General features: G+C 41.7%; 1 protein-coding gene across 5 annotated transcripts in view; it reads right to left on the reverse strand.

Annotated features, from left to right (window-relative positions):
* LOC117522219 (zinc finger protein 521) overlaps nt 1-16,558 on the reverse strand; it is a 296,467-nt gene that overhangs the window by 86,006 nt on the left and 193,903 nt on the right. For all 5 annotated transcript variants that reach the window (XM_034183612.1, XM_034183611.1, XM_034183609.1 and 2 more), the window contains one exon: nt 8,081-8,212. In XM_034183612.1, the coding sequence (XP_034039503.1) occupies nt 8,081-8,212 (132 nt within the window). The remainder of the gene's footprint in view (nt 1-8,080; nt 8,213-16,558) is intronic.

A 16,558-nucleotide genomic window follows, 5' to 3' on the forward strand; every position in this document is an offset into this window, starting at 1 on the left:
GTCCGTAGGTGTGTGCGCGGATATGAATTTGTTTGTTTGTCTCTATGTGGCAGCCTGTGACAGACTGGCGTCCTGTCCAGGGTGTACTCCGCCTCATGCCCTATGACTGCTGGGCACAGATAACCAAAAAATTAACTTCGATAACAGATAATCAGATAACTGAAAAGTAATCTTCGATTAAGATAAAACAATAAACCACCCAAAAATGTATCAGAAGTTACAGATAACCGATAACTTCCAATATTGTCTCTGGTAGATTTAAACAAATTTAAGTTTTAATGCCACAATAACTTCTACTAATATTAAAAGTAACAACAGACCCACACACTGAGACCACACTTTTGTCTTTGAACATTCTGCCCCTGCTGGAAGCTCTTGTTTACTACAGAGCTCCCAACACAGAGGCACCATGAGAGCAGCCCTAAAGCCAGCTCTCTATCAATTACAACACTCCGGTCAGGCGGAGGTCTTGAAAAATAAAGTCATGCTGACTTATGGTTTTGATTTATAAATAACATTAATACCGATAGAATAACTCCATTAATGTCAATTCTGTCATTTGTACAGAGTTAAAATATAGCATATATCTTTTAATGTTGAATAATGCACTAATTCTGAGGTTTAGTAACAAACACAGACAAATCGCAAAGGATTCTGGGTAAAAGTGCCTCTGCTAAACATTGATTGGTTCAGTCATTCATTATGTAAACCAACACGTTAATGTGATGTCTGTCGTGTGTTGGTGTTCATTTTTTTATTTGTAAAAAGAGGCATTTTTACGGAGCCCTGGAAGTGTCATCGCAAAATGTTTTGCATGTGGAGAGAATGTGCGCTTATCGCTGTTCAGCTTTGTTTACTTTGTTTATCGGTCTAAAAGTTATCGGACAGAAATTAATCAGAACGTAATTGGTCCGATAATGGTTTTTAAAGTTATCTAAAAAGATAATCCGATAATGAAAACATTATCTTCGATAATTATCTGTTATCGGCTTATCGGAAGTGTGCCCACCACTGCTGCTGGGATAGGCTCCAGCCACCTCAATTGGAGTAAACGGTTGAAGATGAGTGAGTGAGTGAGTGAGTGAGTGAGTGAGTGAGTGAGTGAGTGAGTGAGTGGTCCATTAGAGCCTTGGTTCCCGAGACAGGCCAAAGATCTCAGGGGGTGCAAGGGTTTGTGTGTGTTCTCAGTTTGTCAAAATCAAAAGAAATCAAATTAAATAAAGTTTTGGATAAACCAAAGAGAAAAGTGGGCAAACAGAATTGCCCCCCCCCAAATGGAATGAATCACTGGGGTATTATTTTTTTTTTTTTTAAGTGTGTTTTTGCTGGAAAAATTTTAACAATAGGTTAATCTGATAAACTGAGGTTTAACTTCTGAAACACACACACAGACACACACACCATTAGTTAACACGATTAGTTGTGTGCACCTGGTGTTACTTTGCCCACCTGATCCATAATATATCTGAGCCGCCCCTGTATTCAACCTGTGACAGGCGTCACTGCTACCTAATGTTGACACTAACTCTTAACACCAGTGCACGTGAGCGGCACCTCGTGATACACGTCTGGGTTTTTTTTCATCCTTTTGTTGCTAAGAAACTGACTACAATACAAAAAAGGCATCTCAACAATGTAAAATTTATTCCCTGTATCCAAACGTTTTTTCCGACTTTGCCCCAAAATACAGTGGTCTCTGTTTCAGGGCAGACTTTCATGATATTTTATGAAAAATGGTTGTAGGTGGAAACATCACCTCTGTGGCTCAGCTAATTAAATGTGATTCATCCAGCAGACTGTCAGCAAGATAATTAGAATTCACTGTCTGCAAATTAAACATCCATATTTATTAAAAAATAAACTTAGGAAAGCTTTGGTAAATGTACTACAGTAAACTATAGAATCTCTTGTAAGCATTGAAACAAGGACAGTTTTTTTTAGTGGTTCTATCACTGAGCTTTGGTTTGACTTTCACATTTTATTTTATTGAATGTTAGTTGAAATTTTAATTTGTTCTTTTTGTTACCATGTTTATTGATGAGTTACATTTTTAATTTGGAATTTTTCCATTTTCAATTGTAAATAAAATAGTCAGGGTCGTTTTTCACACCTCAGGCATCTGAAGAGATTCATTTTCTGTCCTTTCTGAAATTTTAAATGTGTTTTTATTCAGGTTATCCTCAAGCAAAATCCCATTTAGTTGTCAGCTGTGAGGCTGTGATGTCCACAAAAAAAGAGATGTGGAAATTCCTCAGATATTTGTGATTATTGTTATTCTAACTCTAAACCTAATTTGAACACTAAACGCACATTTATGAACTGATTTATGGAGCACATGCTGCAGATATGTGTGGAAATTCAAAGAAATATGTGTGAAATATCACACTTCACTTCTTTTTGAATGATACTGTATATGAAATGAGTCATGACAATATGTTGTTTTATCACACTATAATTTAAGCAACGTCTGTCTATCTGTTGGCCGACACTTCTTCAAGGATCATCAGCTGATTTCCACCAAAGTTGGATGAACGCTGACCCCAGAACTGTGTTGGCAAAAGTCAAACTGGGTTGCTGAACTGCCATGACATGGTCAAACTGATCAAAGGTCAAACACTGGACTCAAACACAAAAGGATTCAATTTTCAAGCCCATTTGGACCAAACCTGGCACATATATGTTGGTGGATTCCAGATTCGTCACAAGGTCAGCCAGGTGAAGCTCAAGGTTCAAATTCCGCCTGGAAACAAGGTGATACTCAGCCTACCTACAACCACTGGCCACTTTATTAAGTACACCTTGCTAGTTCCAGGTTGGACTCACTTTGCCTTCAGAACTGCCTTAATTCTTCATGGCGTATGAATTCAAGAAGGTGTTGGAAACATTCCTCAGAGATGTTGTCCATATTGACATGATGGCAGCATATAGTCACCCATTCAACCAGTCTGCCCATTCTCCTCTGGCCTCTGACATCAACAAAGCATTTTTGACCACATGACGTTGGACCATTCTCTGCAAACCCTAGAAATGGTTGTACGTAAAAATCTCAGTAGATCAGCAGTTTCTGAAATACTCGACCAGCCGTCTGGCACCAACAACCACGCCACATTCAAAGTCACTAAAATTCCCTTTCTTCACCATTCTGATGCTCGGTTTGAACTTCAGTGAGTCGTCTTCACCACGTCTAGATGCCTAATGCATTGAGTTGCTGCCATGTGATTGGCTGAATGGCTATTTGTGTTAACAAGCAAGTGAACAGGTGTACCTAATCAAATGGCCGGTGAGTATATCCTCCGTTGTTCTTTGAGTCTTGGGTAGTCTTGCCTAATTTTAATACTTGTAGAAAATGTTTCAAATGATGTGGCCAAGTGGTTAGTGTGCTCGGTTTGAGTGTGGACGGTTCCGGGTTCAAACCCCACCCCTGCCACACTTCTCCATGTAATGCGGTGTTACATCAAGATGGACATCTGATGTAAACCTTGTGCCAATTCAACTTGCAGATCCACCTTGAATCTGCTGTGGTGACCCCAAGTGAAAACAAGGGAGCAGCCGAAGGCACTTACTGTTAATTTGAAGCACTGTGAACTCCATTCTTTGTATGAAAGGTGCCATGGTACGGAAGCATATTGCATTCACTTGATAAATTTATTTTTTGGGTTGTTTTTCAGAGTAATTATTTGTGGTTTTCTGAGTAATTTATTTTTTGTCTGTTTTTTGGAATAATTATTTCTGTTTTTCTGAGTTTTTCTGTTTTTCAGAGTAATTTATTTTTATGGTTGGTTTTTCAGAGTCATTTTTTCTTGATTTTCTGAATATTTTGTTTTTCCTCTGTTTTTTTGGACCAATTTTTTTTCTGATTTTAGAGAGCATTTGAAGACGCATTCATTCACTGAGAGCTCAATTTGGTAACAAACATGACATTGTTCAGTTTAATGAAGTTTTACTTTGATCTGGGTTTAAGACACTGGAAGAGTGTCCTGTCTTTAAGTCATATAGATGGTATTACCATTAGTTTGTCGACTCTACGGGAGCACCTGAGGACTTTGCGGCTGTTCAGAAGGAAAGCCCATTCAGATCTGCTAGACATAGCAGGTTTTCTCCAGGATCAGTTGGACAGATACTGTATGCTCCATGGATACAGGATGATGCATTTGAAATGCATTCAGGCTGGCTACGTGATGACTCAAGAAATAGTCAAAAAAAACAGACCTAAAATAAATTACTCAGAAAAATAAACCAAAAAATTTAATTACTCAGAAAAACAGAATTATTCTGAAAAACAGACAAAAAATAAATTACTCAGAAAAACAGAAATAATTACACGGAAAAACAAACCAAAAAATTAATTTATCACGTGAATGCAATACGCTTCCATACCATAGAACTAAAGTTGGCTGCTATTATGACAAAAGACACTTCATCTGCATCATCTACTGGCCATGGCTGGGGAAGTAACCAGTGATGGAGTGGGTCCAATCCAGGGGGAGTTGCACACTCTCATCCCCTTTATGCTGCAGTAGAGGGTGTAAAAACCAGCCCAATATGCCTCAGGGCTTATACAAATCTTACAATTATGACAGTTGTACTCATTATTAATCATATTTGTCCACCATCTGGATTTCTTGAGAATAATTGCAACCATTCAATAGTTATGTAATGCTTCATTCTTTGTAATAGCACTCCTGGTCCACCACATAAATGTCTGCACTTGGGTGTGGGGCAAAATAGCAGGACCTCATGGAAAACATCATAGGGCATGAGGCAACGCTGGGTCAATGTTGGCATTTTTTCCTCATCCTTGTGATCCTTTTTTCACTGTTGACAATGTTTCAGCAACAAGTGACACGCAGGTCTGCCACAGCTGTCAAAATGTCAGCACTGAAAAGTTACAAATTCTACTGAACACAAATACTTGACACTTTTCAAATATCAAATGCACATTTTTTTCCCCAACTCTTTTTGAGAGTTTGAAAGGCTGTCTGATGAAGTATGCCACAGCATAAGTGCAGGAAAAGTACGCAAATGTGCAGCAGGAAAAAGTATTCACAGCGCTTCACTCTTTCTACATTCCAAAATGGAATAAATTCATTTTTTCCCTCAAAATTATACTCACAACACCCCATAATGACAACATGAATAAAGTTTCTTTGAAATTTTTGCAAATGTATTAAAAATTTACAACTAAGAACTCACACGTATATAGCTTACACAAGGTACACACCCTTTGCTCAATACTTTGTTGATGCACCTTTGGCAGCAATTACAGCCTCATGTCTTTTTGGATATGATGCCACAAGCTTGGTGCACCTACCTTTGGGCAGTTTTTCCATTCCTCTTTGCAGCACCTCTCAAGCTCCATCAGACTGGATGGGGAACGTCACAGCCTTTTTCAGATTTTCAGTTCATTTTCAGATCTCTCCAGAGATGTTCAATCGGATTCAGGTCTGGGCTCTGGCTGGGTCACTCAAGAACATTCACAGAGTTGTCCTGAAGCCACTCCTTTGATATCTTGGCTGTGTGCTTAGGGTCAATGTCCTGCTGAAAGATGAACTGTCACCCCAGTCTGAGGTCAAGAGCGCTCTGGAGCAGGTTTTCATCCAGGATGTCTCTTTACATTGCTGCATTCATCTTTCCCTCAATCCTGACTAGTCTCCCAGTTCCTGCCACTGAAAAACATCCCCACAGCTTGAGCCTGTCACCACCATGCTTCACTGTAGGGATGGTGTCTGGTTTCCTCCAAACACGACGCCTGGCATTCACACCAAACAGTTCAATCTTTGTCTCATCAAACCAGAGAATTTTGTTTCTCGTGGTCTGAAAGTCCTTCAGGTGCCTTTTGTCAAACTCCAGGTGGGCTGCGATGTGTCTTTTGCTAAGAAGTGGATTCCGTCTGGCCACTCTACCACACAGGCCTGATTGGTGGACTGCTGCAGAGATGATTGTCCTTCTGGAAGGTTCTTCTCTCTCCACTGAGGTATACTGGAGATCTGACAGAGTGACCATCAGGTTCTTGGTCACCTCCCTGACTAAGGTCCTTCTCTGCCGATTTCCAGTTTAGACATGCGACCAGCTCTAGGAAGAGTCCTGGTGGCTCTGAATTTCTTCGATTTATGGATGATGATCCCACTGTGCTCATTGGGACCTTCAAAGCAGCAGAAATGTTTCTGTACCCTTCCCCAGATTTGTGCCTCGAGACAATCCTGTCTCAGAGGTCTACAGACAATTCCTTTGACTTCATGCTTGGTTTGTGCTCTGACATGCACTCTCAACTGCAGGACCTTATATGTAGACAGGTGTGTATCTTTCCAAATCATGTCCAATCAACTGAATTTACACCAGGTGGACTTCAATTAAGCTTTAGAACCATCTCAAGGATGATCAGTGGAAACAGGATGCACCTGAGCTCAATTTTGCACTTCATGAGAAAGGCTGTGAATACTTATGTACACGTGATTTTTTTTTAAAAATTTTAATAAATTTACAAAAATCTACTTTTTTAACATTGTCATTATGGGGTGTTGTGTGTTGAATTTTGAGTAAATTAATGAATTTCATCCATTTTGGAACAAGGCTGTATCATAAAATGTGGAAAAAGTGAAGCGCTGTGAAATACTTTCCAGACGCCAGCGTACATGCAAACACTGATGTAAAACCTCTGCTCTTCAATACGATGAACAAATGCCTCAAGTCAATCAAATGTCACAAGAATATCTGTGACCATTCGGTGGTTTTTCCCTGCATGCACAACACAGACAGATGAATGCGGTCAAAACTATTCCTGCACTGGGGCTTGCGGTCATAATCAAAACTGATCTACACTATGAGCTCACGTTGGGGAGTTAAACTGGTGCCATTTCTCCATTTTATGCCAGCCTCAATTTGAAGGAATATATTCAAGGGCAGCTGTCAGCCAATCTCTCAATTCGTCATTTTCCTCAGAGTGCTCCGTCTTCAGTCTGCCTGTCCCCTGCATCCCCAACAGAGGGAGGTCTTTCAGTCTCCGCAGCCCGTCTCCCCCCACAACCACAGCCCTTCGCCCATCTGTCTGTCTGCTCTGCGACCGCTGTCCTGAGGGTGCACTGTGTCCCTCCATCCCTCTTCTCCCTCCCAGCATCTCTGCTTCTCTCATGCACCGTGATCGATATGGACGGGAGGGGAGGAGGGACCTGTCTGTCAAAGCCTGCGGTGGAAAATGAAGGCTCAGATGAAGGAGGCATGCTCTGTATATTAAATGCCCAGGCCCCTGTAGGGGACGGGGGGAGGATGGAGGTGGATATATATCAATAGGCTGCTGCTAACAGAGAGATAACGCCAAAACAGCAACGAGAGAAGTAGAGTGGAGCGGGGCGGGGCGAGTAAAATGAATAAGGAGCCGGCTGTTGACGTGGATGAAGGATGTGAACAAAGGGAACAAAATGAGAGCTAATGATTTTAATTGATGTCATTTTTTATCTTCTCTTTATTTGGCAAATGGAGAAACAGGTGAAACGAGTAGAGGATTCTCTCTCCACCCCAAAAAAGTGTGAAGAAGAGTAAAGAGCTGAGAATAGAGAAAGCGTGAAGAGATGAAGTTAACGACTTTGCAGATTTCATTATAGAGATAGTTAACCCTGTTGACACTGAAGGAGGGCGCTATCCTCTCCGGAGGAGTCCGGTCCTTCCACCTCCACGCACTGAGACAGATGAGATCATTACAGCTATCAGCACCACTGCCACCCACAATTAGCACATCTCCTTTCCTTTCCCCACCCCTCTGTCCCCCATCTCCCCCTCTTCTCCCTTTCTTTCTCCCCTATCTCACCTCATGACATTTCCGTGGCCTTGATTTGGAGGCAATTTGACTAAATAAAAAAAAAATAAAAAGCCACACGCAGCAAACTGCTCTCAGCTTTCGTCGACCTGCACACTTGACCTTTCCACAACTCATTTAGAATCCATTTGCCGTTTTGCACCCGAACACAAAGCTTTAATTGTGCGACTGCACAAAAAACAAACAAACAAACAAAAAGAACCGTCTTGCACCAAAAAAATAAAAATCTATCCGTTCATTAGCCCACACACACGCGTGCCCAGCACACACCTGTAAAGCAGACGGGACACTTGAAGGTTCCGCCCATCCCCTCGAAGCTGTGCTCGATCAGGTGGCACTGAAGCTTCGCCGGCGAGTCGAACGATTGGCTGCAGAGCTTACATTCGTGGTTCAATCCTTCCTCTGCAGAGACACAACAACAGAAACACACACACAAAGGAAATCACAAGAAGAAAAATAAGCAGCGCGCGAATGGCACGCCGGGCTTCTGAGTGCCTCCTTCGTCTTTTATTCCTTCACATTAAATTTAACCTCAGCAAATTTGCGGCGAAGACTCCTGCCTGTGATTTTCATGACTCATTCAGGAAACGGTATGATGTGTGATCTGTTCCCATCAGGCAGAAATTGGATGATGAGCTGGGGTCTTAATTGTTCAGAGGAGGTTTTGCACTTTGAACATAGTGGATGTCATCTTTTTGATTAACGGTGGAAAGAGTCATTAATTCTTCGTGAAAGACAAATTCAAATTAAAATGTGGGTAGAAAACAGTGCAACTTCAAACCATGTGGATATGCAGAATTTATCAACAATTCAAAAATTGCAAATAGTGGTTATTTTAACTTTGACTAACACAAGGGCAAAGTGTTCTTAAATGAACTGTTGCCACTTTAAAGGATATTAAATCACAAACTCATGAAAAAGATTGCGTGCTCCTTCATCTGGGCCTGCATGAAAAATTTTGTGAATATTCATGTGCATAACAATACACCACACATACATCCCCCTGACCTGCTTGATTCTTCCCCTTCACCCTCAGTGTTGGCCTTCATTAGACATGCTCATTTTTTCAGTGGACAGCGAAGGGAAATGTATCAGTTTACAAACTAAAGGTACACTAAATGATTGTTCTACCACTAAATGTCACAGTAACAACAAGTTTTCAGGACCAAAACAAAGGCTCTCTCCGCGGCCACCCCTCCTCAACCTTCATTCCTCCACAACAAGCAGAAAGAAGTCCAATTGGAGAATTTTAAACTTGTTGAATGGCTTTCAAAATAGGATTTATGCTGATTTTAAGATGACCACATTCTTGGTCCGTCTTTTTAGCCTTTGAATGTGGATTTGGAGGAATTTCTGCAAAGTCACTACCACTCAACATCTTAAATGCAACAGCTATGCGGTAAATACTGCTCTCTCTTTATGAATGTGGGGAAGAAGAAGGACTCTCGTGCACAAGAATCTCATGCACCAAACATGGCTGTCCCAGGTATGTAACCAAGGGGCAGAAACGCTCCGATAACAACACACACAGAGGGAACGATGCTTCATTCTCTGCACAGGATGTCATTATGCCAAGTCATTACATAGAAAACATTTATTGGCTGCAATATCAATGTTTAAAATTTAATTTAGAGCACCTTTATGAATGAATATGAATGTGGGCGTCATTAACAAGAAGGGTGATTACTTCGCCCACTCAATTAGTGATTCACCAAATGGCAAAGTTCAAACGTGTAGATACCGATTAAATGCGACAAGGTCGGTGCACATAATAATAATAATTTAAAAAACAACAATAAATTCACTCATGCACAAAAAAACAAAACAGTTCCCACATATAAGAAGAAACTTAAGGCACCATAGCAGCTACATAGAAAACAATTTGAATTGAAGTACTGCAACAAATGGACCCTCTCTTGTTGTGTGTGTTGTGGTTCCCTTCAAATTTGAGCTTTTATGTAAACCAATTCAAACGTTGCCATTCAGGCCCTTCATCCATTGCCTTGGTCTGTTAATTGGCTGTTGTCGCTGACGTCTGTTTAAATGCCAAAGTGATTTTGGAGCAACAACAACAACCACAACAAAGCTCCAACATAAAAAATAATTTGTAATTCCCACCGTTTCCCCTGCATTGTCTTTTTTTTTTGGGGGGGGGGGGGGGGATTTCTGTCATTCAGGTTCACACACACACACACACACACACAGTTGTTTGTCCTGTGGAGGGATCCGTCATGTGACACATATTTCACATGTCGAGTCTAATGTGAACTCATCCAACCTCAGAATCCAGATAAATACAAGGAATTCTACCCTCAACATTAGAGTACTGAAAATTATCCATCTCCTTAAGAAATACATTTCTGAGTCCAACAAAACTTAAAATTATTCTTGAAACCCACATTTTAGGTCGACAAACGATCTCATCATTTCATCAGTAAACATTTGATGACGTGAGACTGTCGACAATCAACATCTGCCTCCATGTCAATTTCAATACAGTGAGACGACTGCTCTTTCTTCACACAACAGTTCACTGCTTGGCCTTAAAATTCTGACTTGCGCCCAGTGGAATCTGCTGTGAATAATGCTCAGCCTGTGAACCTGCACACTCCTTTGCAGCACAAACATCTGCTGACTCAGACTTCCAGAGAGCTGCCCATCGTCACTGCGTCAATAAAAAGATCTTTACACAGTACCGTGGTGCTTCATCAAACTGTTGCCAAGCCAAACATCAGGCCAGCTACCCCGAAGAGATGGGATGGATCTAGTGGAGATGCACCCAAATCTCCTCTCGGGTTTATTACCAGGACTCTACACCCCAACAACCACCATGTAAGCAAAATCTATCCACCCAGGATTAACCTTGGATGCTCTAAGCATGCTGTTTATCGATAACTGCAGTGCCCTTTGACCATCTTTAGCCATTATAGTGTCATCTACTGGAACTATAGTTCAGAGATTTAGTTTGATTTATCCATAAATCCTTACAGCTAAACTGTATTTACTTTCTTCGAATGAGCCAAAAGCTCTAAATTCATTTTTCGCTGTGTTGTTGTGCTTGTGCACGATCAAAAGAAGAGTCATCAGGAGATGACATATCGCCCCCGGTCCCCACAAATCAATAATGCAAAGTGTCGGGGGATCACCCAAGTCCACCCTTATGCTGAATGAAATTGGTCAACTTGTTCATGAGATATCGCACTAACAGAGGTGACAATAACTATCTTAAATATCTCGCTGTGACCTTGAAATTGGCCTCATGGTCATTGAAATTGACTGGTGCTGGGGGATCACCCAAGTACAAACTTGTGCTAAATATGAATGAAATTGGTCAACTGGTTCATGAGATATCACACTAACAAAGGTGACAATAACAATATCTTAAATATCTCACTGTGACCTTGAAGTTGGCCTCATGGTCATTGAAATTGACTGGTGTTGGGGGATCACCCAAGTACAAACTTGTGCTAAATATGAATGAAATTGGTCAACTGGTTCTTGAGATATCACGCTAACAAGCGGTAATGGACAGACGGACAGACATGTTAATTACTATATCCTCCCATATTTCATACCGGGGGGATGAAAAGGGACAACCTCATACAACTTTTCACTGCAATGAGATGATTTCACTGATTAACACCAATCAGACAAAAGGGGAGGAGCTAATCAGTGAAATCCGCTGCTGAAGTAGGAATTAAAAACTTGCACCCTCAAGACTTTGATGGAACAAGTTCAAGATCACTGGTGTAAAGGCTTGGAGTTTACATTTTAAATTCTTGCCTTACTTCCCATTTTTACTATTTTTTTGTTTGCAAACATGTAAACTTTGCAACTATACAACAGTAATTTTTGGAATTAAAAAAAATGGAAATTTTGTCAATTCACCTGTTAAATCAACACACCCCTAATCTATATGAAGAAATAGTTCCACCGAGGTACAGAGAACAGTTGAGGTTACGCACTCTGCAGTCTGTTAGTGTGCAAGACATCTCAAAATCTACAAGTGAAATATTGACATTTTGTCAAGGAATTATTGCAGCTTTTACCTTTTGATAACACTGAGATATGACATCTTTCAAGATTATAAACAGCAAACTATTTTTCGAATTCCTGAACTTGATTTAATCCCTATTGTGAAGGCAAGAGAAATTTTGAGTTACTTGACTTGACTAGTGACTTGTGTTTACATTGCCTTGAAAAACGATTCAGCCCTTGGATTTTTACACATTTTAATTTGTTCATGCCATTTCAAACACAAAAAGTAATTCAGGCTTCTCAATATTATAATTTCTTAATTTATGCTCCTTAATTTCAAACTCAAATCAAATCTCTACCACTTGACATAAATTAGATAAAAATATAAAAGCCAAGATGATGGACTGCATAAGCAGTGGTCTCTTTTGGTATAAGTAGGTCTCTTCGGCTGCTCCCTTGTTTTACACTACGTAAATAATCAGTTTTATTGCCAGTTTTGACAAGTCGGGGGATGGATACATGTACATTTCTAAGTAACTGAATATGTCTTGCATCAGTCATCAGCTGAGGTGGTTTGGGTATCTGGTAAGGATGCCTCCTGGGTACCTCCCTAGGGAGGTGTTCCAGGCACATCCATCTGGGAGGAGACCCCATATCTCCATATTAGCCTGGGAATGCCTCGGGATCCCCCAGTCAGAGGTGGTCAATGTGGCACGGGAAAGGGAAGTCTGGGGTCCCCTGCTAGAGCTGTTGCCCCCTTGACCCGACCTCGGATAAGCAGTTGAAGATGAGTGTATGAGTGAATATGTCTTGCATCAGTCTTTAAGAAATACAAACTATATAGCACTGTATGGTAAATCTGTCTGGAGGAGGCAGTTCTTAGTGACTATGTGAGGAGATGAGTGAGGAAAGCCACAAAGAAATCCAGACAACACAGAAAAAGGCTTCTGTGGCTGTGATTGGAGAAATTAAGAATTTCTTCTTAACTGATGTAAATAAAGTCCAAGACATTCAGTGACTCGGAAATGTTCATGTATCCATCCCCTGACTTGACTGAAGAAAACTGGCAATTAAACTGATTATTTACAGGTATTATACCAAAGGGGCCCATTACTTATGCAACCCATCATCTTGGCTTTTATATTTTTAATTAATTTATATCAAGTTGTAGAGATTTACTTTCAGTTTGAGTTTAGAATTTTTTATATTGAGAAGCCTGGTTTACTTTTTGTATATGAAATGCCATAAACAAATTAAAATGCGGGAAATACCAAGAGGCTGAATACTTTTGCAAGCCACTGTATTTTAAACATGCTGAATCTGATTTTGATCAATCCCAGCAGGGTCAGTGGGCCTATGGAAGGAAAGAAGTCATTTAATTTTGGTTGAGATCAATGCTCAAGGTCAGTCAAGGGCAAGTTACCAGCTCCATGGTATAAGAAAATTGCAATATTTATGGAAATGAGTTCAGAGATTTTATTATTAGTGAACTTCACTGTTTAAAATTCTATGCACATTTTTACATTTCAAACACTGAAATGTGGGCGTGGCATCACTGTGTTCTTTGAGGACTTTTGATCAACTTTTTGCTGAGTGTTGTGGTCCATTTATTACACCGTCTAACTCTCAACATATAAAATAAGCTAAATTTTACACTCATGTGGCTAAGCATCTCGATGTAACCAAGAATTTGCTGCACTGACTACAAATAATATGCAATTTTATTAACCCCACCACATAATCATTGGGCTGCTCATCTCAATGGAGGTGCACATTCACAAATTTGTGAAACTACTTCCCCTATAAGAGTCTTTAAAGTATCAAACAGGCAGTAACTCAGTTTTAGCAACAGACTGACATAAACTGAATTGAAGAAGAAATAATTGTGAGTAATACTAACAACTACAGCCCAATGACCACTGATATTCCAGGAATAGAGGTGAATGGAAACATCTTCTCAAGGGCCAAAATAAACAGGAAAATTGCTTCATGCTGAATTTACAGAGTATATTATTATAAAATAGCACCACATGTTCTTTAAGAATCTTTTTCCTAATGACACAAACATGTGGCGTGATGCATCACCCAAGGATGTTCCTGTAGCAGTAATCAAACTATTATGCATCAGCACAAACTAACAGAACGCCATCTGCATCACTGCTCAGCAAAAAGGGAATGTAAATGAGTAAATATTGTGTTCTGTGATCATGCATTTGACAGACAATCTTTCTGTGAGCAGCTGCAGGCATCATGAGAGGTGGGGTGGGGTGGGGGTGTTGCCATACTTGCACATCCATGCAGGCGTGCAGGAGGAGAGCTGGATGACTGTTGCCTTTGATCGCCGTTCGATTTGCCTATCTCTGTGAGGCTGAGGAATAAGGTCACGCATGCTGCAGGGTTCACAGATCCATTCCTCTGCCATATGTGCAGCCCTCATTTGACCCTGGTGCACGCCGCCGTCCCTTTAGAGATCTGGCCTGTTTCATTATGCAAATAACTCTGCACCTGCCCGTCTGACCTTGTATGAGAGCATGTGAGAGCGTGCAGGTGCATCAAGGGAAAATGGCACAGAGATATAGGCACAGTATGTTTGCAATTTTAAGAGGGCGGTGGTTGTTTTAAAATATTTATACTCGCAAACTATACATTACAAGTGTAAAGGCACAGTGACACTTGCACAAACTTGATTCCAGCACTGCCGCGCAATTCATTGTGCCAGCACATCCTGCTTGTCCCGCTTGATGCCACGCTTTGTCCCGCTGGTGGATGCCACGTTTTGTCCCGCTTGACGCCACGCTATATAAAATAATCGCTTCATAGGTGATGATGTATTTGCTCTCAGAACGTGGCTGATGAAACCATTCTGTCATCGCTCCCAGAATCAGAGAGAAATTATCTACGGCTGCAACTTGACTCGTGCGCATTGTGAGTTGAAGAATGCATTTGGAATGTTGTCTCAACGGTAGTTATTTATAATATAATAATAGACTTCTGTGGCTGTGATTGAAGAAATTGTGCATAGTGCAAGTTTTGCATTGTGTATCACCACTCCTGCCTTCATTGTGGAGTTGCACAGAGAATAATTTTCTTTCAACAAAACATCAAATCTATGCTTGAATTTCCAATGTGCCTTCTGGCAAATTGTAGCTGAACTCACAAGTGTTTTTTTTTTCTTTCTTTCTTTTTCATAGGAACCTTCTCTATACCACTTCATCATGAAGCTGTCTAACTGGTGATGCAACACTCAAAACCTGCACTTTGCGCAATCTCTTCAATCACAGCCGCAGAAATCTATAACTTCTTCAGGGTTGTCCTGGTGTCTTGGTGGCTTTCCTCACTCTGCACCTTCTTATACAGTCACTCAGTTTTTGAGAACTATCTACCCCACAAAGATTTACCATAGAGTGCCATACTGTTTGTATTTCTACATAATTCATGTAAATAATGTCCAAGACATAGTCAGTATCTTGGGAATGTTCATGTATCCATCCCCTGACTTGTCTGAAGAAAACTGTTTATAAAAGTTATGGTTTACATGTGCTATACTAAAGGGGGCATTTACTTATTCACACCATCATTTTGGCTTTTAGATTTTTGTTTCTTTTAATTCATGATGTAGAGATTAACTTTCACTGTGAGCTTAAAGAGCATGATTTTAGGAATTCTAATATACAAGGCCTGAATTTTTGCTTTGTTTTTTGATGTCCTAAAAAAATCTAACACGTAAAGGGGGCAAACACGTTTATATATATATATATATATATATATATATATAGGGAGCGGGCCGCATACACCGGCCCCACCAGACCCTGCGGCCCACCCCCAGACCCAAGGGATGCCCCAGGGCAACCACGAGATTGGGAAGCGGCAGGCAGTCCCGGAGGAGCACTGGAAGCCCAGGGGAAGAACAAACCAACATGGGAGACGGGGGCCAGGCAGCCAGAGAAGGATGAGCCACCCCACAGGGCAGTCCGCCAATCAGGGAAGGCATGAGATGAGACCCAAGAGCGGCAGGGGCAACCGAGGAGACAGGCAGGCCCCACTAACCCGGAGAGAGAGGCAGGGGCATGGAGGGCCACATATGCGCCGAGCTCCAGGGAGAGGCATCACCATCGCCCAGGCAACGGCCCCCAGCCCTCCCACGGCAAGGCGGACAAAGCCCCCACACGAGAAGAAACGACGGCCACCCAATTAACCCCCCCCCCCCACACCCACCACCACCACCACCACACTCACCCCCAACAGGACCAGCAGCCCTGCGGCGTGGCTCCGGGCCCCTCCCCAGGCAAGCCAACCCGCCACCCAGCACCCTCAGGCACGGAGGCGCACCCAGGCTCTGCAAGGGAGGAGCCGCAGGGAGCGCAGGCCAGCACCCAACCCCCCCCCCCCCCCCCCCCCACGCCCACAGAGCAACCAGGCAGCACCAGAAAGCAACACCCCCAGACCCCCGAGGTCCCACCCCCGACCCCAGATCCCCAAGCAAACATGAGACCCCACAACCCAGACAGCCAAACCATCCCCACATGCATCAGGCCGCACAGCCCCACCATACCTGAGGGGCCGCCCATTTTATAAGATACAAGCTCTCACCTGCCCTAATGCAAACATCATGAAAAATGTATTACAACCAAATGTGTTGGAAGGGCGATATCTTGGATTGGTATCTATCTGATATTGATTAAAATTACTGGATGAGCTGTTAGAAATTAAAAACAAAATTCAATCCGAGACTTCTAGTTCACATCTGAGTTATGTATGTTTTCCTTTGAG

This window comes from Thalassophryne amazonica, chromosome 12 (assembly GCF_902500255.1).
Source record: "Thalassophryne amazonica chromosome 12, fThaAma1.1, whole genome shotgun sequence".
Taxonomy (NCBI): domain Eukaryota; kingdom Metazoa; phylum Chordata; class Actinopteri; order Batrachoidiformes; family Batrachoididae; genus Thalassophryne; species Thalassophryne amazonica.